Source organism: Somniosus microcephalus, chromosome 4, assembly GCF_052327205.1.
Source record: "Somniosus microcephalus isolate GS21.2 chromosome 4, FLI_Smic_1.0, whole genome shotgun sequence".
Taxonomy (NCBI): Eukaryota; Metazoa; Chordata; class Chondrichthyes; order Squaliformes; family Somniosidae; genus Somniosus; species Somniosus microcephalus.
Window position 1 is genome coordinate 56174729 of NC_140990.1, and position 26667 is coordinate 56201395.

The following is a 26667-nucleotide window of genomic DNA, read 5'->3' on the forward strand; positions in this document are numbered from 1 at the left end:
AGGACCGCATCTCCTTCTCCAAAACTGCGGCTCTTTGTCCTTCTGTCATGGTTCTCCTTCTGTTTGATTTGTCGGTTTTCCACCTTCCTTTTTAGGTCTGGGTGAACCAGGTCAAGAGTGGAGTGTAGTCGACGTCCTAACAATAACTCAGCAGGAGAGAGTCCTGTGGTAGATTGAGGTGTTATTCTGTAACTGAACAGAACTCGTGACACCTTTGCTGTCAAACTCCCTTCTGCACATTTTTTCATCATCTCCTTAAATGTTTGTACGGCTCTCTCCGCAAGTTCATTTGAAGACGGATGATATGGAGCTGAAGTCACGTGTACTATGCCATTGTTTCTCATGAACTCTTTTGTTTCTGCACTCACAAAACACGTGGCATTGTCACTTACTACGATCTCCGGTATCCCTTGATTACTAAAACTCCCACGCAGGCAGTCTATAGTAACTGTAGATGAAGCAGAATTTACAGGATACACATCCATCCATTTGGAATGTGCATCAATGATTATGAGGAACATCTTTCCCATGAATGGACCCGCATAATCAACATGTAATCACCTCCATGGTTTATCCGGCCACTCCCAGGGGTGGAGTGGAGCTGCTGCCAGTGACTTCCTGTGTACTTGACAAGTGCTGCATGTCTTGACAAGATTTTCTATCTCCTCATCTAGCTTTGGCCACCACAAGTAACTCCTTGCCAAGGCTTTCATGCGCGAAACTCCAGGATGACACTGATGTAGCTGCACTAGGATAGACTGTCGTGCTGGCTGTGGAATAATCACTCGAGCTCCCCACAACACGCAACCATCCTGCACACTCAGCTCTGTCTTCCTGACACTGTAAGGTGTGAAATCAGTCCCTTCCGGATGTTGTGGCCAACCCCGCATTACATATTCTCGGACTCTAGACAGTACTGGATCCTTACCAGTCCAAGCCCTTACTTGTTCTGCGGTCACAATTGCCATGTCCATGTCCTCCAACATCAAAACTCTGTCCTCTGGAGCTGCACGGATAGGTGTACCTGGTAGTGGAAGACGGCTCAAGGCATCTGCGTTCCCATGGTACTTGCCCACTTTGTAAACGATGACATACTCATATGCCCTCAACGTCACTGCCCATCTCTGGATTCGGGGTGACACCATCTGTGGTACTGCTTTCATCTCATTAAAAAGAGATAGAAGAGGTTTATGATCGGTGCATATGGTGAATTTCCTGCCATATATGTACTTATGAAACCTCTGTAACCCAAACATTACTGCTAATCCCTCTTTATCTAACTGGGAATAGTTTTTTTCCACTGGGGTCAGAGTTCGAGACATAAACCCTATCAGTCTTTCTGTTCCATCTTGCAAGCTGTGTGAAAGAACTGCCCCCACCCCGTACGGTGAAGCATCACAAGAGAGAATGATGTCTTTCTCTGCATTGTAGTGAACCAGCACATCCGAGGACAGCATCAGTTTCTTGGACTGTTCAAATGAACCCCTCTGTTCCTCTTCCCACTGCCACCGTGTCTCCTTGTGCAGAAGTTTGTGAAGAGGTGCTAACACTGTTGCCAAGTTTGGTAAAAACCTGTTATAATAGTTTAGCAGTCCCAGGTAAGCTTTTAACTCAGTCACATTTGTAGGATCTGGTGCCTCCTGCAGTGCTTTTACCTTCTCCTCGATTGGATGGAGCCCTGTGGCATCCACTCTGTGTCCCAGGAACATGGCCTCATTCCCCATGAAAATACACTTACTCCTCTTGAGCCGTAACCCAGCCTTATCCAATCTTAGAAGTACCTCTCTCAGAGTACTCAGATGCTCCTGGTTGGTTCTTCCCGTCACCAGAATATCATCCAGATAGATGGAAACATGTGGAACCCCTTGCAGTACACCCTCGATAGTCCTCTGGAAGATAGCTGGACTAGATGAGACACCAAATGGTAAGCGGTTATAGGTAAACAAACCCTTGTGTGCAGTTATGGTTACATACTTCTTGGATTCCTCATCTAGTGTAATCTGCAAGTAAGCATGACTCATATCCAGCTTTGTGAATTTCTTCCCTCCAGCCAGGTTTGCAAAAAGATCCTTAGGTTTAGGAATAGGATACTGTTCTAGTTTAGACATCCTATTTACAGTCAATTTATAATCTCCACAGATTCTTACCGAATTGTCTGGTTTTAAAACAGGTACAATTGGAGCTGCCCATTCTGAACATTTCACGGGTTCCAGAATGTTCTCCCGCAAAAGACAGTCAAGCTCAGCCTCTACCTTTGGTTTCATGGCATAAGGCACAGGTCGTTGTTTAAAAAATCTTGGCAGTGCCTCCTTGTCGACATAAATCTTAGCTGGGGGGCCATTAAATGTTCCAAGTTCTTCCTTGAACACATTCTCATGTTCAATCAAAACTTCTTGCAAAGACAACTGTTTGCCTCTCTCCATTTGATTTATTGCTCCCCAATCTAATTTAAGTTCTTTTATCCAGCCCCGACCTAACAAATTTGGTCCAAACCCGATACTACAACTATAGGTAGCTGTTCCACGGTGTCCCTGTGTTTCACAGTTACAATAGCTGTACCCAATGTTGCCACTCGTTCACCGGTATACGTTTTAAGCTTCATAGAGCAAGACTTTAACTCTGGAACTTTTGCACGGTTCCACAATTTTGAATACTCTTCCCTGTTCATTATGGTAACACCACATCCAGTATCCACCTCAAAGTTGACCTTAGTGCCATTTACTATCAGTTGCAAAGTGATAGGATCCACTTTTGGAATGTCCTCTACCATACTATGCAATATGAACACGTCGTCTTCTTTCTCAGCTTCTCCCCTGATGTGATGTGCTCCCTGCTTTTTCACTTCTCTCACTAGGTTTTGCTTTTCTCCCCCTTTAGGTTTGTATACCTCCAGGGTAGCTTTTGCCCTGCATGCACATTTTATATGTCCTTTTTTCCCACACTTGTGGCACTTTTCCTCCAGAAACCTGCATTCCCTTGCCAGGTGATCTCCATTGCATCTATAACATGCTTTTACATTCTCACGTTGTGATTTCGGACCCCTGTTTAACTTGTGCACAATAAACTGACTTCCCACTTGCTTTGTAGCAGACCAGTCACAACCTTGTATTTCTTTTACATCTCGGTTTGCTGTCTCTATTAATAGAGCAAGTTCCAACGCTTTTTCATACGTAAGCCCAGTCTCGGACAATAATCTCCTCTGCATTCGAGCATCCATTATTCCGCAAACCAGCCTATCTCTCAGCATGTCTTTCAAACTGTTCCCGTAATTGCAATCATGTGCCAGTTTTCTCAACACTGCTACATAATCCAACACAGTTTCTCCTGGTATCCTGTTCCGTGAATTAAATTTGAAACGCTGTACAATCTCACTCAGTCTGGGATTGAAATGTTCCTTTAGCAAGTCTACTGATTCAGTAAATGATTTATCTCCAGGCTTTGCAGGACTGCATAAGCTTCTCAATAAACTATACGTCAGACTTCCCACCGAAGTTAGCAAAATAGCTCTCCTTTTTCCGACATCGACAATATCATTTGCTACAAAGAAATGCTCCAATAACTCACAGTACTCTATCCAAGTTTGATTTTGAACATCAAAAGCAGAAATCTCTCCTACTCGAGTAGCCATGATTCAAATGCAGTGATCTTGTACTTTCCCTTCTTCAAGTTGATATCTGTTAATCCTCATCGCCAAATGTTATATCCGAGTAGTAAGGACCAATAACTACGATAAGTGAGACTTCAGGAACTCAAAACTTTACTTTTAATTACACAGAACAAGGAGAGAACAGAGCTCTTACTAGCTACAGGCATGCACTTCTAATTCTACTGCACGATGCATTCAACATGGAGGATGCTATGAGTCATTCTACCCATAATGCAATTTTACCTTAAGACTAGTAATTATAATCCCTTTGCATTTGTCTCCCTCTGGTGGATAACTTAAGCATTACATCCGAGATTACTATAGAACACCTCCATCAAATCTCCTCTCAACCTTCTCTGCTCTAAGGAGAACAAACGCAGCTTCTCCAGTCTATCCACGTAACTGAAATCCATCATCCCTGGAACCATTCTTGTAAATCTTTTCTGCACCCTCTCTAAGGCCTTCACATCCTTCATAAAGTGCAGTGCCCAGAATTGGACACAATACTCCAGTTGAGGCCAAACCAGTTTTTTTAATAAAGGTTCATCATAACTTCCTTGCTTTTGTACTCTATGCCTCTATTTATGAAGCACAGGATCCCGTATGCATTTTTAACTGCTTTCTCAACCTGCCCTGCCACCTTCAACGATTTGTGCACACATACCCCCAGTCTCTCTGTTCATACACCCCCTTTAGAATTGTACCCTTTAGTTTATATTGCCTCTCCTCGTTCTTCCTACCAAAATGTATCACTTCACACTTTTCTGCGATAAATTTTATCTGCCACGTGTCCACCCATTCCACCAGCCTGTCTATGTCTTCCTGAAGTCTATCACTATCCTCCTCACTGTTCACTATACTTCCAAGTTTTGTGTCAAATTCTCAAAATTGTGCCCTGTATTCCCAAGTCCAAGTAATTAATATATATCAAGAAAAGCAGTGATCCTAGTACCGACCCCTGGGGAACACCACTGTGTACCTTCCTCCTGTCCAAAAAACGACCATTCACCACTTCTCTCTGTTTCCTGTCACTTAGCCAATTTTGTATCCGTGCTGCCACTGTCCCTTTTATTCCATGGGCTTCAACTTTGCTGACAAGCCTATTATGTGGCACTTTGTCGAACGCCTTTTGGAAGTCCATATACATCACATCAACCGCATTGCCCTCACCAACTCTTCTGTTGCCTCATCAAAAAACTCAATCAAGTTAGTTAAACGGGATTTTCCTTTAACAAATCCATGCTGGCTTTCCTCAGTTAATCCACACTTGTCCAAGTGACTGTTAACTTTGTCCCTGATTATCGTTTCCAAAAGCTTCCCCACTACTGAGATTAAACTGAACAAGGGTGTAACATTTGCAATTCTCCAGCCCCTCTGGCACCATCCCTGTATCTAAGGAGGATTGGCAGATTATGGTGAGTACCTCCGCGATTTGCTCTTTAACCTCCCACGGCATCTTAGGATACATCCCATCAGGTCCTGGTGACTTATCAACTTTAAGTTCAGACAGCTTTTCTAGTACATCCTCTTTATCAATTCTTATCTCATCCAGTATCTCCACTACTTCCTCTTTCACTATGACTTTGGCAGCATCTTCTTCCTTGGTTAAGACAGATGCAAAGTACTCATTTGGTACCTCAGCCATACCCTCTGCCTCCATGCATAGGTCTCCTTTGTGGTTCTTAATCAGCCCCACCCCTCCTCTTACTACCCATTTATTATTTATATGTCTATAGAAGATTTTTGAATTCCCTTCTATGTTAGCTGCCAATCTATTCTCATACTCTCTCTTTGCCCCTCTTATTTTCTTTTTCACTACATCTCTGAACTTTCTGTATTCAGCCTGATTCTCACTTGTATTCTCAACCTGACATCTGTCATACGCGCTCTTTTTCTGCTTCATCTTACTCTCTATCTCTTTTGTCATCCAGGGAGCTCTGGCTTCAGTTGCCCTACCTTTCCCCCTCATGGGAATGTACCTCAACTGTGCCTGAACCATCTCCTCTTCAAAGGCAGCCCATTGTTCAATTACAGTTTTGCCTGCCAATCTTTGATTCCAATTTACCCGGGCCATATCCATTCTCAACCCAATGAAATTTGCTGTCCTCCAAGTAGGTAATGTTGCTGTAGATTGCTCCAGAATTTCAAGAATTTTAATCTCCAGCCCAGTTATAGGGTTATTAACATCATCAGAAACAAACCCCAACTGTCAGAATGAACATGGTTCAGTCATGGATATGATTAACAGCAGCAACAGCAGCAGAATCCAACCCCTGCAGTCACTTGTGAACTCGCTGGTGTGTCAGCAGGTGGGATGACCGAGTGAATCCCTTCCCACACACGGAGCAGGTGAACTGCCCCTCCCCAGTGTGAACTCCCTGGTGTCTCAGCAGGTTGGATGAGTGAGTGAATCCATTTCCACACACGGAGCAGGTGAACGGTCTCTCCCCAGTGTGAACTCACTGGTGTCTCAGCAGGTGAGATGACCGAGTGAGTCCTTTCCCACACACGGAGCAGGTGAACGGCCTCTCCCCAGTGTGAACTCGCTGGTGTGTCAGCAGGTTGTATGAACAAGTGAATCCCTTCCCACACACGGAGCAGGTGAATGGCCTCTCCCCAGTGTGAACTCCCTGGTGTTCAGTGAGGTTGGATGAATTAGTGAATCCCTTCCCACACACGGAGCAGGTGAATGGCCTCTCCCCAGTGTGAACTCGCTGGTGTGCAATGAGGGGGGATGACTGCGTGAATCTCTTCCCGCAATGAGAGCAACTGAATGGTCTCTCATCAGTGTGAACTCGCTGATGTATCAGGAGGAGTAACGAGAGAGTGAATCCCTTTCCACATAGGTAGCAAATAAATGGCCTCTCCCCAGTGTGAGTGCGCCGATGAGTTTCCAGCTCAGATGGGTAACTGAATCCCTTCCCACAATCCCCACATTTCCAGGTTGCTCCCCGGTGTGACTGTGCTTGTGTCTCGATCGGCTAGATGATCGGCTGAAGCCTCGCCCACACACAGAACACATGTACGGTTTCTCCACACTGTGAACGGTGCTTTTTGCTTCCATGTTCAAAGGCTGGTGATATTCAGGTCCTGATGAATCGAGTGACTCTGTCAGATCTTGATGTGATGTTTGGTTTGATCTTCCTGTCTACAAATGCTCCCCTTCTCATACTCTGTAAAATGAACTTAAACAGGAAAAAGGGAGCGTGAGAGAGAACCCACGAAAATACAAAGGCAGGTTGTGAAATTGAGCTCAATGAATCTGGTCATTTGTGGGGCCGGCACTCCAAGCTGTCGGATTGTCGTAAAAACCCAACTGGTTCACAAATGTCCCTCAGGGAAGGGAATCCACCAGCCGGTCTGGGCCTTCCCAAGACTCTGGCCTCAATGGGAGAAGAGAGAGGTGGGAGGGTGAATGGTGAAGGAGAGGGACTTTATTCATCTGCAACTCAACGAGAACTTTGACAGAACCTCCCAAACCCGCGACCTCCACCACCTTGAAGGACAAGCTGCAGAGGAACACCATCACCTCCAAGTTCCCCACCAAGTCACACACCATCCTGACTTGGACATCTATCGCCGTTCCTTCATCATTGCTGAGTGGAAATCCTGGAACTCCTTACCTAACAACATTGTGGGAGTACCTTCACCACACGGACTGCAGCGGTTCAAGAAGAAGGCTCACCATCACCTTCTCAACGGGCAACTGGGGATGGGCAACATATTCTGGTCTTGCTACTAATGTCCACATCCCAAAAAATACTTGTTCCTAAAACAATACTCTTTTACATTGTAGGGACAGTGTCTGCTTAACAACCTAATCTCCCCCAGAATCCACCTCCCTTGACAGTCTCACATTGGAAATTGTTGGGTCCACCTGGGCTCAGAAGTACTGGGGGTTAAACCCAGCAGCTTCTCCTCCATCTCCACTCCAGCTCAAACTGAAGCAACAAAAAGACCTACACAGGCGGCCAGGGACCGACTTCTGCATCCAGTGCCCGCCCTGATACAAGCCGGCTCTGGATTGCTTGGTCTGTGTTTCCAGTCTCGGTTCTGAGAAACGCGAGCAATAAAACAAAAGCAAAATACTGGAAATCTGAAATAAAGAGAAAATGCTGGAAATCCTCAGCAGGTCAGGCGGCATCTGTGGAGAGAGAAAGAGGGTTAACGGTTCAGGGCGCTGACCTTCCGTCAGCCTGCAATAAAACTCTTCCCATAGTCGCTGACTAATGGCGGCCGAAGCACCCACAATTCCCCGCACCCCAGAAACTTCTCTATCCAACGCGCTGATTTCCCCACTGAGAGTGCGCATGCTCCCCAGGGCTGCGGATTATGCTGGGAGTGCCTTGTCCTGTCCTTTGTCCCAAGTCGGACTCGGTGCAAATGGTTTTAAGATTCCCTCCCTCTCCTCCCCTGAAGGTGCTGACTCTGGCTGGGTTCAGTTCAACACTCACTGGTTCCCCTCTCTTGCCTCCAATGAAGGTGCTGACTCTGGCTGGGTTCAGTTCTACACTCACTGGTTCTCCTTCCCTCTCCTCCCCTGAAGGTGCTGACTCTGGCTGGGTTCAGTTCGACACTCATTGGTTTGCCTCCCTCTCCTTTCCTGAAAGTGCTGACTCTGGCAGGGTTCAGTTCTACACTCACTGGCTCCTCTCTCTGTCCTCCCCTGAAGGTGCTGACTCTGGCTGGGTTCAGTTCTACATTCACTGGTTCCTCTCTCTCTCTCCTCCCCTGAAAGTGCTGACTCTGGCTGGGTTCAGTTCTACTCTCACTGGTTCCCCTCCCTCTCCTTTCCTGAAAGTGCTGACTCTGGCAGGGTTCAGTTCTACACTCACTGGCTCCTCTCGCTGTCCTCCCCTGAAGGTGCTGACTCTGGCTGGGTTCAGTTCTACATTCACTGGTTCCTCTCTCTCTCTCCTCCCCTGAAAGTGCTGACTCTGGCTGGGTTCAGTTCTACTCTCACTGGTTCCCCTCCCTCTCCTCCTCTGAAGGTGCTGTCTCTGGCTGGGTTCAGTTCTACACTCACTGGTTCCCCTCCCTCTCCTCCTCTGAAGGTACTGACTCTGGCTGGGTTCAGTTCTACACTCACTGGCACCCCCTCCTTCTCCTCCCCTGAAGGTGCTGACTCTGGCTGGGTTCAGTTCTACAGTGACTGGCTCCCCCTCCTTCTCCTCCGAGAAGGTGCTGACTTTGGCTCTACCCCTCTTTCCAAAACTCTGACCATCCCTACATGCATTCCTTCTGTAATATCTCCCAATTTTGGTGAGGTTTTTTCCCTGACCATCACCATTTCTTCAACATTTACAGATGCACCCAGACCAGCTGCCATTTCTCATTCATTTACAGACGCTCCCTGATCTCTCAGCATTTCTCCTCCATTTACATACGCTCCCTGACCTGTCAGCATTTCACCTTCATTTACAAACACTCCCTGACCTGTCACCGATTCGCCTTCATTTACAGACGTTCCCTAACATGTCACACTTTTTCCTTCATTTACAGACGCTCACTGATCTGTCACCATTTATCCTTTATTTACAGATGCTCCCTAACCAATAACCATTCGACCTACATTTGCAGACGCTCCCTGACCAGTCCCCATTTCTCCTTCATTTACAGATGGTCCCTGACCAGTCCCCATTTCTCCTTCATTTACAGACGCTCCCTGACCAGTCCCCATTTCTCCTCCATTTACAGATGCTCCCGGGCCTGTCACCATTTGTCCTTCATTTACAGATGCTCCCTGACCCATCACCATTAATGCTTCATTTACAGACGCTCCCTGAGCTGTCACCATTTGTCTTTCATTTACAGACGTTCCCTGACCAGTCACCATTTGTCCTTCATTTACAGACACTCCCTGACCAGTCACAATTTCTCCTTCATTTACAGACGCTCCCTGACCAGTCACCATTTCTCCTTCATTTACAGACGCTCCCTGACGAGTCACCATTTCTCCTTGACTTACAGACGCTCCCTGACCAGTCATCATTTCCCCTCCATTTACAGATGCTCCCAGACCAGTCACCATTTCTCCTCCATTTACAGACGCTCCCTGACCAGTCACCATTTCTCCTCCATTTACAGACACTCCCTGACCAGTCATAATTTCCCCTCCATTTAAAGACACTCCCTGACCAGTCACCATTTCCCCTCCATTTACAGATGCTCCCTGACCAGTCACCATTTCTCCTCCATTTACAGACGCACCCTGACCAGTCTCCATTTCTCCTCCATTTACAGACACTCCCTGACCAGTCACCATTTCTCCTCCATTTGCAGATGCTCCCTGACTCGCTGGGGATTTCACTGCGCTTCCTGATTGTCCTGGAGTTTGTGTCTTAAACTGGCGGGTAGTTGTGGGGAGGCGGATAATGTTGAGTGTTTTCTCTGGGCTGGGCCTGGGGCCGCACTCGGGGTGTGTGAAGCCTGCGTCCCCCTGGGGTTTATTAATGCACTCCCTCCACCCATCTCTCACCTGCTGCCTCACCCACAGTTGCCACCATCGACCTGTGCATGCTCAGCTCACACTGCCCGGGTAATTGACTGGAGCTCTGGACCAATCGGAAGAGCCAGGCGGGGCTGGGAGATTTGCGACCAACATTCTAATGGGATCATGCTGACGGATATACTTGCCTTAGAGGCGGTGCAACAAAGGTTCACTAGATTGATTCCTGGGATGAGAGGGTTGCCATGTGAGCCAATCCAAGGGAACAAGCAACGGGCAATGGGAAGAAACCGCAACCAGCCCAAAAGTGGGATAATCTCCCCAAAAGGTCGGTCTGGACAGTTAGAAACTCCTCCTGGTGACTGTGTGCCTGCAGGACTCGGCTTCACTCCAGTGTTCAAAGGCACAGAGCGTTGGCCTCACACCCAGGGGGCAATGTGTGGAAATTCCAGGGGCAGCGAGGACATGCCCGGAAATACCCCGGAGCAGTGAAAGCCCACTGGGCCCCAGGACAAGCTCATCAGAAAACCCAGGGCAAGGGCAAATTCAAAACAAAGTTTGCAGGCGTGCTGCTCTCTTCACACATCGAAGGTGAGAGAGATGCAGTGGGACATACACTAAGTCCAGTAGCTGACAGTGATCAACAGACTGGGTTTGTGTTTAGTGATCCCGGGCGTTTTACCGATACCTTCCCTGGAGACCAAGGCTAGGAGAGGAACTCTGGAATGTATGGGGAGCTGGGACTTGTCCATGAGAGTAACCGAAGGTATGAGAACTGAAATAATCTAGAGTTAGAAAGGAGAAAAGGCCCAAAATGGAGCAGTCAGTAACAGGACATCAGTTAGTCTCTTATCTTGGAGAAATCAATTACTTGACACACTGTGTATTTGAATCAAAGCTGATTTATTCGACAGATAATCAGAATATTAACCCCAATAACTGGGTTAGAGTTTATTAAGATCAGCAGAAACAAACCCCAAATGTCAGAATGATCATAGTTCAGTCCTGGATGTGATTAACAGCCGCATCCAACCGCTGCAGTCACTTGTGAACTTGCTGGTGTCTCAGCAGGTGGGATGAACGAGTGAATCCCTTCCCACACACGGAGCAGGTGAACGGTTCTCTCCCCAGTGTGAACTCGCTGGTGTGTCAGCAGGCTGGATGAGCGAGTGAATCTGTTCCCACACACGGAGTGGGTGAACGGCCTCTCCCCAGTGCGAACAAACTGGTGTGTCCGCAGGTTGGATGAATTTGTGAATCTGTTCCCACACACGGAGCAGGTGAACGGCCTCTCCCCGGTGTGAGTGCGTTGGTGTTGCATCAGATCCTTTGTTGGTTTAAAGCTCTTCTCACAGTCAGAACATTTAAACGGTCTCTTATTAGAGTGAACAAGTTGGTGTTCAGTGAGGCTGGTGGAGTTAGTGAATCCCTTCCCACACAGGGAGCAGGTGAACGGTCTCTCCCCAGTGTGAACGCCCTGGTGTTTAATCAGTTCCTCAGAGCTTTTAAAGTAGTTCCCACAGTCAGAACATTTAAACAGACTCTCGTCAGTGTGAACTCGCTGGTGTTTCGGCAGGTTAGGCAATTGAGTGAATTCATTTCCACACATGGAGCTATTAAACTGTGTGGCAGCAGTGTGAACACCTTGGTGTCTGAGCATGTTATATAACAGACTGAATCCCTTCCCACACATGGAGCAGGTGAACGGCCTCTCCCCAGTGTGACTGCGTCGATGAGTTTCCAGCTCAGACGGGTAATTAAATCCCTTCCCACAATTCCCACATTTCCATGGATTCTCCGTGGTGCGGGTCCTTGTGTCTCTCCAGGTTGGACGATAAGTTGAAGCCTCATCCACACAGAACACATGTATGGTTTCTCCCCGCTGTGAATGGTGCAATGTTTTGTCAAGGCTGTGTAACTGGTTAAAGCTCTTTCCACAGTCAGTGCACTGGAACACTCTCACTCGGGGGTGTGTGTCTCGGTGCTTTTCCAGTCACATTGATGTTTGAAATCTTTTCCCACAGACAGAACAGACAAACATTTCTCTTTCCACATTCAAAGGCCGATGATATTCAGGTCCTGATGAATGGAGTAACTCCGTCAGATCTTGACGTGATGTTTGGATTGAGTTTCCCGTCTGTAAATCATAGAAACATAGAAACATAGAAGATAGGAGCAGGAGTAGGCCATTCGGCCCTGCAAGCCTGCTCCGCCATTCAATGAGATCATGGTTGATCATTCAAATTTAGTACCCTATCCCTGCTTTCTCCCCATACCACTTGATCCCTTTAGCCTTAAGAAATATATCCAACTCCTTCTTGAATATACTTAACGAATTGGCCTCTACTGCATTCTGTGGAAAAGAATTCTACAGGTTCACCACTCTCTGGGTGAAGAAATTCCTCCTAATTTCTGTCCTAAATGGCTTACCCCTTATCCTTAGACTGTGACCCCTGGTTCTGGACTCCCCGACAATCGGGAACATCCTTCCTGAATCTAGTCTGTCCAGTCCTGTCAGAATTTTATAAGTTTCAATGAGATTCCCTCTCATTCTTCTAAACTCCAGCGAGTATAAGCCCAATCGACCCAATCTCTCCTCATATGTAATTCCTGCCATCCCAGGTATCAGCCTGGTGAATCTTCGCTGAACTCCTTCCATGGCAAGATCATCCTTCCTCAGATAAGGCGACCAAAACTGCACACAATATTCAAGATGTGGTCTCACCAAGGCCCTGTACAACTGCAGCAAGACATCCCCGTTCCTGTACTCAAATCCTCTCGCTATGAAGGCCCACATACCATTTGCCTTCTTAACCGCCTGCTACACCTGCATGCTTACCTTCAGCGACTGGTGCACAAGGACACCCAGGTCTCGTTGCACTTCCTCTTCTCCCAATCTATTGCCATTCAGATAATAATCTGCCTTCCTGTTTTTGCCACCAAAGTGGATAACCTCACATTTATCCACATTATATTGCATCTGCCATGCTTCTGCCCAATCACCCAACCTGTCCAAATCATCCTGGAGTTTCTCAGCATCCTCCTCACAGCACACACGCCTACCCAGCTTTGTGGTCTCACCAAGGCCCTGTACAACTGCAGCAAGACATCCTTGCTCCTGTACTCAAAACAGAAAATGCTGGAGACACTCAGCAGGTCAGGCAGCATCTGTGAAGAGAGAAACAGAGTTAACGTTTCAGGTCGATGACCTTTCGTCAGAACTGGAAACAAAGCAGGAAATGGAACAGATTTTAGAACATAAGAACATAAGAAATAGGAGCAGGAGCAGGCCAAACGGCCCCTCGAGCCTGCTCCACCATTCAATAAGATCATGGCTGATCTGATCCTAACCTCAAATCTGCTATCACTCTCCATCCCACCCGAACCCATGTGATCTCCCGGGAGAGGCGAAAAACCAGATAAAAAACCCAATGGCCAATTTGGGAGAAAAAGTCTGGGAAATTCCTCTCCGACCCATCTAGGCAATCGAAACTCTCCCAGGAGATCACTCTGTCCCTATATTTTCTACAGTACTTACCTTCTGTAAAGGCGATCTCCACCCCAGCCAGGAACAGGAATAAAACCATCTCCTGAAATCTAACACAGAATTAGAACACAAGAAGTAGGAGCAGAACCAGGCTACACGGCCCCTGGGCCCGCTCCACTACCCACAGGGCCATGACCATTCCGAACCTAGACTCATGTCCAATTTCCTGCCCGCTCCCCGTAACCCTTAATTTCCTTTACTTCTAGGAAACTATCTATTTCTGTTTTAAATTTATTTAATGATGTAGCTTCCACAGCTTTCTGGGGCAGCAATTTCCACCAACCTACCACCCTCTGAGTGAAGAAGTTTCTCCTCATCTCAGTTTTGAAAGAGCAGCACCTTATTTTAAGATTATGCCCCCTAGTTCTAGTTTCACCCATCATTGGGAACATCCTCACTGCATCCACCCGATCAAGCCCCTTCACAATCTTATATGTTTCAATAAGATCGCCTTTCATTCTTCTGAACTCCAATGAGTAGAGTCCCAATCTACTCAACCTCTCCTCATATGACCACCCCATCATCCCCGGGATTAACCGAGTGAACCTTCTTTGTACTGACTCGAGAGCAAGTATGTCTTTTCTTAAGTATGGACACCAAAACTGTATGCAGTATTCCAGGTATGGTCTCACCAATACCTTGTATAACTGCAGCAATACCTCCCTGTTTTTATATTCTATCCCCCTAGCAATAAAAGCCAACATTCCATTGGCCTTCTTGATCACTTGCGGCACCTACATACTAACTTTTTGAGTTTCGTGCACCAGGACCCCCAGATCCCTTTGTACTTCAGTACTTTCCAGTTTCTTGCCATTAAGATAATAACTTGCTCTATGATTTTTCCTGCCAAAGTGCATAACCTCACACTTTCCAGTATTGTATTCCATCTGCCAAATCTCTGCCCATTTATTTAGCCTGTCTATGTCACTTTGCAGGTTTTTTATGTCCTCCTCACTCACTACTTTCCGTCCCATCTTTGTATCATCTGCAAACTTTGATATGTTACACTCGGTCCCCTCCTCCAAATCGTTAATATAGATTGTAAAGAGTTGGGGACCCAGCAGAACACCACTAGTTACTGATTGCCAGTCTGAGAATGAACCATTTATCCCAACTCTCTACTTTTTGTTAGAGAGCCAATTCTCCACCCACGCCAGAATATTACCCCCAATCCCGTGATTTTTTATCTTGAGCAATAATCTTTTGTGTGGCACCTTGTCAAATGCCTTTTGGAAGTCTAAATACACTACGTCCACTGGTTCTCCTTTATCCACCCTGTATGTTACTTCCTCAAAGAACTCAAGCAAATTTGGAAAACATGACTTCCCCTTCATGAAACCATGCTGAGTTTGACCTATTAAATTATGTTTATCCAAATGTCCCGTTACTGTCCCCTTAATAATGGACTCTAACATTTTACCAACCACAGATGTTAGGCTAACAGGTCTATAGTTTCCAGCCTTCTGCCTGCTACCCTTTTTAAATAAGGGTGTTACATTAGCAGTTTTCCAATCTGCCGGGACCTTTGCTGAGTCCAGGGAGTTTTGGAAAATTATTACCAATGCATCCACAATCCCTACCGCCACTTCCCTCAAGACCCTAGGATGTAAGCCATCAGGTCCAGGGGATTTATTCGGCTTAAGTCCCATTATTTTACCAAGTACCACTTCCTTAGTGATTTTAATCGTATTTAGCTCCTCTCCCCCTAGAGCTCTCTGTTTGTCCAGTGTTGGGACATTTTTAGTGTCCTCTACCATAAAGACTGATACAAAATATTTGTTCAGCGTTTTTGCCATCTCCATGTTTCCCACCATTAATTTCCCAGTCTCATCCTCTAAGGGACCAACATTTACTTTAGCCACCCTTTTTCTTTTTATATAACTATAGAAACTTTTGCTATCCGTTTTTATATTTCTTGCTAATTTACTTTCATAATCTATCTTCCGTTTCTTAATCAATCTTTTAGTTATTTTTTGCTGTCTTTTAAAGACTTCCCAACCTTCTATCCTCCCACTAGATTTGGCTACCTTACATGCCCTTGTTTTTAGTCGGATACTATCCTTAATTACTTTACTTAGCCATGGGTGGCTATTTTTCCTTTTACACCCTTTTTTCCTCAGTGGAATATATATTTTTTGGAAGTTGTAAAATAACTCCTTAAATGTACACCACTGATCATGTACCGTCTTACCCTTTAATCTATTTTCCCAGTCCACTCTAATCAATTCCGCTCTCATACCTTCATAGTCTCCTTTATTCAAGATCAGCATGCTTATTTGAGATCCAACCTTCTCACCCTTTACTTGAATGTGGAATTCAACCATGTTATGGTCACTCATTCCAAGGGGATCCTTTACTAGGACATTTTTAATTAATCCTGTCTCATTACACAGGACCAAATCTAAGGTTGCAAGTTTAGGGGCTGGGAAATAGGGAAGGGGATGAAAGAACAAAAGTGAAGTTCTGTGATAGGATAGAAGGCAGGAGAAGTAAAGGGACATTAAGAGATATTCAAGGCAAGAGGAGATGGTAATGGGACAGGTTAAGAAACAAAGGATGGTTCTAGATGAAGTGTGAATTGCGCTGGCAGAATGAAAGACAGCTGCCATGTGGGAGAGAAGAACAGAAGGCACAAACATTAAGTGTGGATAAAATATATATATATGATGATAGAGGCCGAGGTTATGATCTGAAATTGTTGAACTCTATGTTGAGTCCAGAGAGCTCAGGGAGCAGGTTCATAAACCCCGGGGGGACGCGGGCTGGTCACACCCCGAGTGCGGCCCCAGGCCCAATTATTAAAACACTGAACATTATCCGCCCGCCGCTTCTCGGTTTCTCCCGATTCGCTCAGCAAAGGCGTCAAACTCCGGGACAGACAGGAAGTCACGGCGCATCCGTAAATGGAGGAGAAATGGTGACTGGTCAGGGAGCATCTGTAAATGGAGGAGAAATGGAGACTGGTCAGGGAGCATCTGTAAATGGAGGAGAAATGGTGACTGGTCAGGGAGCGTCTGTAAATGGAGGAGAAATGGTGACTGGTCAGGGAGCGTCTGTAAATGGAGGAGAAATGGAGACTGGTCAGGGAGCGTCTGTAAATGGAAGTGAAATGGAAACGGGTCAGGGAGCATCTGTAAATGAAGACGAAATGGTGACTGGTCACGGCGCATCTGTAATTGGAGGAGAAATTGTGACAGGTCAAGGAGTGCCCCTCACCAAAATTGTGAGATATTACAGAATAAAAGCTTACAAGGCAGTGTATTGGAAAGAGGGTTAGAGCCAGAATCAGCACCATCTGAAAAGGAAAACGAGGGGAACCAGTGAGTGTAGAACTGAACTCAGCCAGAGTCAGCACCTTCAGGGGAGGAGAGGGAGGGGAAGCAGTGAGTGCAGAACTGAACCCAGCCAGAGTCAGCACCTTCAGGGGAGGAGAGAGAGGGGAACCAGTGAGTGTAGAACTGAACCCAGCCAGAGTCAGCACCTTCAGGGGAGGAGAGAGAGGGCAACCAGTGAATGTAGAACTGAACCCAACCAGAGTCAGCACCTTCAGGGGAGGAGAGGGGAACCAGTGAGTGTAGAACTGAACTCAGCCAGAGTCAGCACCTTCAGGGGAGGAGAGGGAGGGGAACCAGTGAGTGTGGATCTAAACCCAGCCAGAGTCAGCACCTTCAGGGGAGGAGAGGGAGGGGAACCAGTGAGTGTAGAATGGAATCCAGCCAGAGTCAGCACCTTCAGGGGAGGAGAGGGAGGGGAACCAGTGAGTGCAGAACTGAACCCAGCCAGAGACAGCACCCTCAAGGGAGGAGAAGGTGGGAAACCAGTGAGTGTAGAACTGAACCATGCCAGAGTCAGCACCTTCAGGAGAGGAGAGGGAGAAGAACCAATGAGTGTAGAACAGAACCCGGCCAGAGTCAGGATCTTCAGGGGAGGAGGAAAACTGGTAGCAGAGGAAAAACTGTTGGAGATGGTACAATGGGTTTGGATTTCAGCACAGGGAGGAGGGAGAGTGTGTGGGACGGGGATTTACAGCTTTCAGGGAACGAGAGGGGAAAGAATGTTCCATAGAAACTAGAATTGTCTATTCTGAATTTCTATCCTGTACTTACAGTGATGTCTTTTGTAAACTCCTTTTCAATGAGATCCCCTCTCATTCTTCTAAACTCTAGCGAGTACAAGCCCAATCGACCCAATCTCTCCTCATACGCCATTCCTGCCATCCCAGGTATCAGTCTAGTGAAGCTTTGCTGCCCTCTCTCCATGGCAAGAACATCCTTCCTCAGATAAGGCGACCAAAACTGCACACAATCCTCAAGGTGTGGTCTCACCAAGGCCCTGTACAACTGCAGCAAGACATCCTTGCTCCTGTACTCAAACCCTCTTGCTACGAAGGCCAACATACCATTTGACTTCTTAACCACCTGCTGCACCTGCATGCTTACCTTCAGCGACTGGTGCACAAGGACACCCAGGTCTCGTTGCACTTCCCATTTTCCCAATCTATTGCTGTTCAGATAATAATCTGTCTTCCTGTTTTTGCCACCGAAGTGGACAACCTTGCATTTATCCACGTTATACTGCATCTGCCATGCATCTGCCCAATCACCCAAGGAATGGCGTAATGCATTTAAGAGGACTCTGGATAAACAGATGGGAGAAAGGAATAGAAGGAGATGCTGATAGGGTGAGATGAAGAGAGATGGGAGGAGGCTCGTGTGGAGCATAAACACCGCATGGACCAGTTGGGCCGAATGGCCTGTTTCTGTGCTGTACAATCTGTGTAATTCTATGTAATAAGAGAGGAAAGAATGCTCCATAGAAACTGGAATTATCTGTTCTGCATTTTTACCCTGAACTTAGTGATGTCTTTTTGCTTTTACAGGGAATATCATCAGCCTTTGAATGTGGAAGGAGAAATGTTTTCCTGTTCTGTGTGTGGGAAAAGATTTCAAACATCAGCGTGACCGAAAAAGCACCGAGACACACACACCCGAGTGAGAGTGTTCCAGTGCACTTGTAAGGGGGGCTTCTTTAAACTGGTTTAAAGTAATTTTCCTGGTCTTGCAGCCTTTGCCTGCACTCTGACCAATTCCAAATAAACCAATTTTAAAACAGCGGTTTCGAATCGCTACCCCACCTTCCAGTTCTGACTGCAGGGCTTATAATTAATGATATTAAAACAGACACGTAGTTTGGATGAGAGAAAAATCAAGTGTTATTAACTAAAAAAAACTATAATCAAATATCAAACTATACCACACGAACACAGTAATTACAGTAAAATTGTTTAAATGGGGTAAGGCAGATGGTAAAAACGAGGGGTAAGTGACTACAATTTAAATTAAACAATCTTAGCAATATCCCCTTATTTACCATCCCCCAAACTCCTTACTAGGTTGCTTTGTTGAGGAGTCAGAAACTCTGCTCACATGTGGTCCAGCAAAGTGAGAGAGAGAGAGAGAGAGAGAGGCTCACCTGTGGTCCCAGGAAGTAAAGAGAGAGCGATAGCTTCTCAGGAGCTATCATATATACCTTGTGAGCCCCCTCCCCCCTCTGCTGTTTGCCTGTCTGGGAAATTCACGCCCAAAAAGTTCCAATTCACAAGAGAAAAGCTGTGATTGGCTAACTCAAAGTGGTTGGACTGGGTTAGTGTCTGCACTGTGGGACTGAAATGATCCCTCCCACATCCGGAGTTCACCTGGGCTAAAACAAAAGAGAATGCAACAGCCCTATTGTCCAGAATGCTAGGTGATTTAAACCCATTCAATTCTTAAAACGGTTGCAAATCGAAATCCATTCCATGATTTCAGTCTATCATTGTCTGTGAATGCCTTGAATGGCTATGTAAACAGAAGCAGTTTCAAATCGATAGTCCTGCGGTTTTCTCAAGTGGGCTAATCTCTTAAGTAAATAAACAACTTCAAGTGCTTCTGAAGGGAACCTCCCTTTGATTGGCAGGTCTGACTCACAGCCCCTGTATCTGCCCACTTTTTCACACAGACAACATTGCTGCGAGCTGCTTGTCCTTTTGGCCAAGCTTTCTGTGGCCATTTTAAAACCTTTTGTGATTGCCCAAACTCCAGGGAACGATTTTATTAATAAAGTACTGACTTCGGATGTGTGAATATTTTCCACAGAGCTCTACGACTCCCGTGTTGTCCACGTTCTTTCCATCTCAGAACAGTCTATTGCGGTTCTAGGCACATTTTAAAACATTGCAGACAAGTCACAGCACCCAATTCTTCGTCCACGATGTGGACCAATATTTTCAATGTTCTCAGGGAAATAGGGGAAATTTTGCAACCCCTACACACTGACTGTGGAAAGAGCTTTAGCCAGTTACACAGCCTGAACAAACATCACATCATTCACAACTGGGAGAAACCGTACATGTGTTCTGTGTGTGGATGAGGCTTCAACTGATCGTCCAACCTGGAGAGACACAAGGACACCCTCACCACGGAGAAACCGTGGCAATGTGGGGACTGTGGGAAGGGATTCAGCTCCCCGTCCCGGCTGGAAACTCATTGACGCATTCACACTGGGGAGAGGCCGTTCATCTGCTCCGAGTGTGGGAAGGGATTCAGTCAGTCATCCCAACTTCTGACACACCAGCGAGTTCACACTGGGGAGAGACCGTTCAGTTGCTCTCACTGTGGGAAGAGATTTGGGCAGTTATCGAACCTCACTGACCACCAGCGAATTCACACTGGAGAGAGGCCATTCAGTTGCTCTCAATGCGGGAAGAGGTTCGGGCAGTCATCTAGCCTCACTGAACACATGCGAATTCACACTGGAGAGAGACCATTCAGTTGCACTCAATGTGGGAAGAGGTTCGGGCAGTCATCTAGCCTCACTGAACACATGCGAATTCACACTGGAGAGGGCCCATTCACCTGCACTGTGTGTGGGAAGGTTTTTGCTTGATTAGCCAACCTCACTAAACACCAACTTGTTCACACTGAAAAGAGACCTTTCAAATGCTCTGAGTGTGGGAAGAGCTTTAAAAGCACAAGAGATCTGCTGACACACCACCACACTCACACTGGGGCAAGGCCATTCACCTGCTCCGTGTGTGGGAAGGGATTTGCTAATTCATCCCACCTGCTGACACACCAGTGAGTTCACACTGGGGAGAGGCTATTCACCTGCTCCATGTGTGGGAAGGGATTCATCCAGTCATCCCACCTGCTGACACACCAGCGAGCACACTGGGGAGAGGGCGTTCACCTGCTCCATGTGTGGGAAGGGATCCACTGATTCATCCACCCTGCTGAGACACCAGCGAGTTCACACAGGGGAGAGGCCATTCACCTGCTCCGTGTGTAGGATGGGATTCATTCAGACATCCCACCTGCTTAATCATCAGCGAGTTCACACTGGGGAGAGACCGTTCACCTGCTCCGTGTGTGGGAAGAGATTCACTCGGTCATCCCACCTGCTGAAACACCAGCGAGTTCACAAATGACTGCAGTGGTTGGATTCTGCTGTTAGTCACATGCAGGACTGAACCATGTTCATTCTGACAATTGAGGTTTATTTCTGATGACGTTAATAACCCTATAACTGGGCTGGAGTTTAATATTTTGATATGTCAAATAAATCAGCTTTGTATCAAACACACAGTGTGTCGAGTCCTTGATTTCTCCAAGATAAGAGGAGACTAATTGATGTCCTGTTACCAACTGTTCCATTTTTGGGCCTTTTCTGCTTTCTAACTCGAGATTATTTCAGTTCTCACACCTTTGGTTACTCTCATGGACAAGTCCCAGCTCCCCAAACCTTCAAGTGCCTCTCCTAGCCTTGGTATCCAGGGAAGGTATCGGTAACATGCCCGGGATCACTAAACACAAAACTCAGTCTGTTAATCACTTTCAGATACTGGGCTTAGTGTGTGCCCCACAGCATCTCTCTCACCTTCAATGTGTGAATAGAGCATCACGCCTGCAAACCTGGTTTAGATATTAATTCCCTCAGGAAATGTATTTAGCAGAAGATGAACAAGTAAACAGATCATGGCCCAATAAGCCAGCTCTATATACACAGGAGAAAATCTGTTTTCTAACTCCTTGAGTGGACAGAATAAAGATAGATCGCAAATGTAAGAGCCCTTCGTATCGGTTGTAAAATAAATCTTAAATCCTGACCGATTCTGTGCTTATTATAGATTTCCCCATCCCTGTGGGAGTCGAATTTGGTCAAAAACTGCTTCTTGGAAATTTCTTTCAAATGTAGCCCCGCTATTCAAGAAAGGAGGAAGAGAAAACACAGGGAACTATAGGTCAGTTAGCCTGACATCAATAGTAGCGAAAATGCTAGAATCTATTATTAAGGACATGGTGACAGGGCACTTGGGAAATCACACTATGATCAGACAGAGTCAACACAGATTTATGAAAGGAAAATCGTGTTTGAAAAATCTATTGGAGTCTTTTGAGGGTGTAACTGGCAGGGTAGATAAGGGGGAACCAGTGGATGTAATATATTTGGATTTTCAGAAGGCATTTGATAAGGTGCCACACAATAGGTTGTTACACAAGGTTAGGGCTCATGGGTTTGGGGGTAATATCTTCGCATGGATTGAGGATTCGTTAATGGACAGAAAACAGAGAGTAGGGAAAACGGTTCATTTTCAGGGTGGCAGGGTGTAACTAGTGGGGTGCCACAAGGATCAGTGCTTGGCCCTCAGCTACTTCAATGAGTTAGATGAGGGATCCGAGTGTAATAGGTGTGAAAGTAAGCAGTGAGGAGGACGTAAATAGGCTGCAAAGAAATATAGACCGGTTCAGTGAGTGGGCAAGGAGGTGGCAGATGGAGTATAATGTGGAGAAATGTGAAGTTATCCACTTTGGTAGGAAGAATGGAAAAGCAGAATATTTTTTAAAAGGTGAGAGACTAGTAAAGGTTGGGATTCCGAGGGATTTCACAGAATCATAGAATGGTTACAGCACGGAAGAAGGCCATTCGGCCCATCGAGCCGTGCCAACTCTCAGCTAGTCCCACTCCCCTGCACTTTCCCCTGAAAACTTTTTTCCTTCAGATACTTATTCAACTCCCTTTTAAAAGATAAGATTGAGTCTGCCATTCCAGATCTTAACCAATCGCTGCAGAAAAAGGCTTTTTCTTACATCACCTTTGGTTCTTTTGCCAATCACCTTAAATCTGTGTCCTCTGGTTCTCGACCCTTCCACCAATGGGAACAGTTTCTCTCTATCTACTCTGTCCAGACCCCTCATGATTTTGAACACCTCCATCAAATCTCCTCTCAACCTTCTCTGCTCTAAGGAGAACAACCCCAGCTTCTCCAGTCTATCAATGTAACTGAAGTCCCACATCCCTTATCCCTGGGAACATTCTTGTAAATCTTTTCTGCACCATCTCTAAGGCCTTCACATCCTTCATAAAGTGCAGTGCCCAGATTTGGACACAATACTCCAGTTGGGGCAGAACCAGTGTTTTATAAAGGTTCATCATAACTTCCTTGCTTTTGGACTCTATGCCTCTATTTATAAAGCCCAGGATCCCGTATGCTTTTTTAACCACTTTCTCAACCTGCCCTGCCACCTTCAACGATTTGTGCACATATACCCCCAGGTCTCTCTGTGCACCCCCTTTAGAATTGTACCCTTTAGTTTAATTTCCTCTCCTCATTCTTTCTACCAAATTGTATCACTTCACACTTTTCTGTGTTAAATTTCATTTACCACGTATCCACCCATTCCACCAGCCTGTCTATGTCCTCTTGAAGTCTATCACTATCCTCCTCACTCTTCACTATACTTCCAAGTTTTGTGTCATCTGCAAATTTTGAAATTGTGCCCTGTACACCCGCATCCAATTAATTAATATATAATCAAGAAAAGCACTGATCCCAGTACCGACCCCTGGGGAACACCACTGTGTACCTTCCTCCAGTCCGAAAAACAACTGTTCACCACTACTCTCTGTTTTCTGTCACTTAGCCAATTCCATATCCATGCTGTCACTGTCCCTTTTATTCCATGGGCTTCAATTTTGCTGACAAGCCTATTATGTGGCACTTTGTCGAACGCCTTCTGGAAATCCATGTACACCACAGCAACCACATTACCCTCATCAACCCTCTCTGTGACCTCATCAAAGAACTCAGTCAAGTTAGTTAAACACGATTTGTCTTTAACAAATCTGTGCTGGCTTTCCTTAATTAATCCACACCTATCCAAGTGACTGTTAATTTTGTCCCTGATTACTGTTTCTAAAAGCTTCCCCACTACCGAGGTCAAACTGACTGGCCTGTAGTTGCTGGGTTTATTTTTACACCCTTTTTTGAACAAGGGTGTAACATTTGCAATTCTCCAGTCCTCTGGCACCACCCCCATATCGAAGGAGGATTGGAAGATTATGGCCAGTACCTCCGCGGTTTCCTCCCTCAATTCCCTCCGCATCCTCGGATGCATCCCATCCGCTCCTGGTGATTTATCTACTTTAAATACAGCCAGCCTTTCTAATACCTCCTCTTTATCAGTTTTTATCCTGTCAAGTGTCTCCACTACCTCCCCCTTCACTGTGTCTATGGCAGCATCCTCATCCTTGGTGAAGACAGATGCAAAGTACTCATTTAGTACCTCAGCCATACCCTCTGCCTCCATGCATAGGTCTCCTTTTTGGTCCCTAATTGGCCCCACCCCTCCTCTTACTACCCTTTTACTATTTAAATGCCTACAGAAGACTTTTGGATTACCTTTTATAGTGGCTGCCATTCTATTCTCGTACCCTCGCTTTGCCTCTCTTATTTTCTTTTTCGCTTCTCCTCTGACCTTTTTATATATAGCCTGATTCTCAGATGTATTTACAACCTGACATCTGTCATACGCACTCTTTTTCTCATTCATCATATTCTCTAACTCTTTCATCATCCAGGGAGCCCTGACTTTCCCCCTAGTGGGAATGTACCATAACTGTACCTGAACTATTTCCTCTTTAAAGGCAGCCCATTGTTCCACGACAGTTTTGCCTGCCAATCTTTGATTCCAGTTTATCCGGGCCAGATCTGTTCTCATCTGAAATTGGCCTTCCCCCAGTTAAACATTTTTACTCTAGATTGTTCCCTGTCATTTTCCATAACTAATTTAAACCTTATGATACTATGATCACTGTTCCCTAAATGTTCACCTACTGACACTTGCTCCACTTGACCCACCTCATTCCCCAGAACCAGATCCAGCAATGCCTCCTCCCTCGTCGGGCCGGAAACATACTAATCAAGAAAGTTCTCCTGAACACACTTCAGAAATTCTTCCCCTTCCCTGCCCTTTACACTATTACGATCCCAGTCTATATTAGGATAAATGTAAGAAATCACACAACACCAGGTTATAGTCCAACAGCTTTATTTGAAATCACAAGCTTTCGGAGCGCTGCTCCTTCTTCAGGTGAAGAAGGAGCAGCGCTCCGAAAGCTTGTGATTTCAAATAAAGCTGTTGGACTATAACCTGGTGTTGTGTGATTTCTTACATTTGTCCACCCCAGTCCAACTCCGGCATCTCCACACCATGTATATTAGGATAGTTGAAGTCCCCCATTATCACTACTCTATATTTCTTGCATCTCTGTAATTTCACTGCAAATTTGCTCCTCCATATCTTCCCCACTATTTGGTGGTCTATAGGATACACCTAGTAGTGTAATGGCACCTCTATTATCTCTTAACTCTAGCCATATAGATTCTGTCCTCGACCCCTCCAGGACATCCTCCCTCTCCAGCACTGTAACATTCTCCTTGACCAATACTGCCACACCATCTCCTATCTTTCCTGAACACTCTATAACCAGGAATATTTAATACCCAATCCTGCCCTTTTTTGAGCCAGGTCTCAGTTATTGCCACAACATCATATTCCCATGTGGCTATTTGTGCCTGCAGCTCACTGACCTTGTTTACTGCACTTCGTGCGTTCACATACATACACTGTAAACCCATCTTAGGCCATCCTGTATTCTCCCTTAGTTTGACCTCACCTAATACCTTACTATCTCTTACTTTAGTGTTCTCTGCCTCTCCCAATCCTGTGAGCACTTTATTTCCACTTTCTAATGTTTCATCCTGGTGCCCATCCCCCTGCCAAATTAGTTTAAACCCTCCCCAACAGCCCTAGCAAACCTCCCCGTGAGGATATTGGTTCCGGCTCTGTTGAGGTGCAAACCTTCGGGCCTGTACAGGTCCCACCTTCCCCAGAACCAGTCCCAATGCCTCAGGAATCTAAAGCCCTTCCTTCTGCACCATCTCTCCGGCCACACGTTTATCTGCTCTATCCTCCTATTTCTATACTCACGAGCGAGTGGCACCGGGAGTAATTCAGAGATTACTCCCTTTGAGGTCTTGCTTTTTAATCTCTTTCCTAGCGCCCTAAAATCTGCCTGCAGGACCTCATCCCTCTTTCTACCTATGTCGTTGGTACCGATATGGACCACGACCTCTGGCAGTTCACCCTCGCCCCTCAGAATGTTCAGGGCCCGGGGCCAGGGGAGGCTGTAGGGCTTTAAAAGAAAAACTTGCATTTATATAGCGCCTTTCACAACCACCGGACGTCTCAAAGCGCTTTACAGCCAATGAAGTACTTTTGAAATGGAGTCACTGTTGTAATGTGGGAAACGCGGCAGCCAATTTGTGCTCAGCAAGCTCCCACAAACAACAACGTGCTAATGGCTTGACAATCTGTTTTTGTTATGTAGGTTGAGGGATAAATATTGGCCAGGACACCGGGGATAACTCCCCTACTCTTCTTCAAAATAGTGCCATGGGATCTTTTACATCCACCTGAGAGAGCAGACGGGGCCTCAGTTTAACGTCTCCGCCAAAAGATGGCACCTCTGACAGTGCAGCACTCCCTCAGCACTGCACTGGAGTGTCAGCCTAGCTTTATGTGCTCAAGTCCCTGGAGTGGGACTAGAACCCACAACCTTCTGACTCCGAGGGGACTTATTCCCCTTATTGGACACAAGGCTCTTTGTTTCACAACGCACTGTCTCAGATTTTAAAGATGTTTCATT

General features: G+C 46.1%; 1 protein-coding gene and 2 pseudogenes across 1 annotated transcript; 1 reads left to right on the top strand and 2 right to left on the bottom strand.

Annotated features, from left to right (window-relative positions):
• Nucleotides 1–11090, bottom strand: part of LOC147118946 (uncharacterized) — a 24734-nt pseudogene extending 13644 nt beyond the window's left edge.
• On the bottom strand, nucleotides 11009–15723 carry LOC147118947 (uncharacterized). The gene is made up of 2 exons (XM_085984001.1): nucleotides 15716–15723; nucleotides 11009–11914 (listed from the first exon to the last, which is right to left on the bottom strand). Exons 1-2 carry the CDS (start codon nucleotides 15721–15723, stop codon nucleotides 11110–11112), a joined length of 813 nt encoding a protein of 270 aa, XP_085840127.1. The 3' UTR covers nucleotides 11009–11109.
• Nucleotides 15724–16789: 1066 nt separating this feature from the next.
• Nucleotides 16790–21251, top strand: LOC147118948 (uncharacterized; annotated as a pseudogene).
• The last annotated feature ends 5416 nt before the right edge of the window (nucleotides 21252–26667 follow it).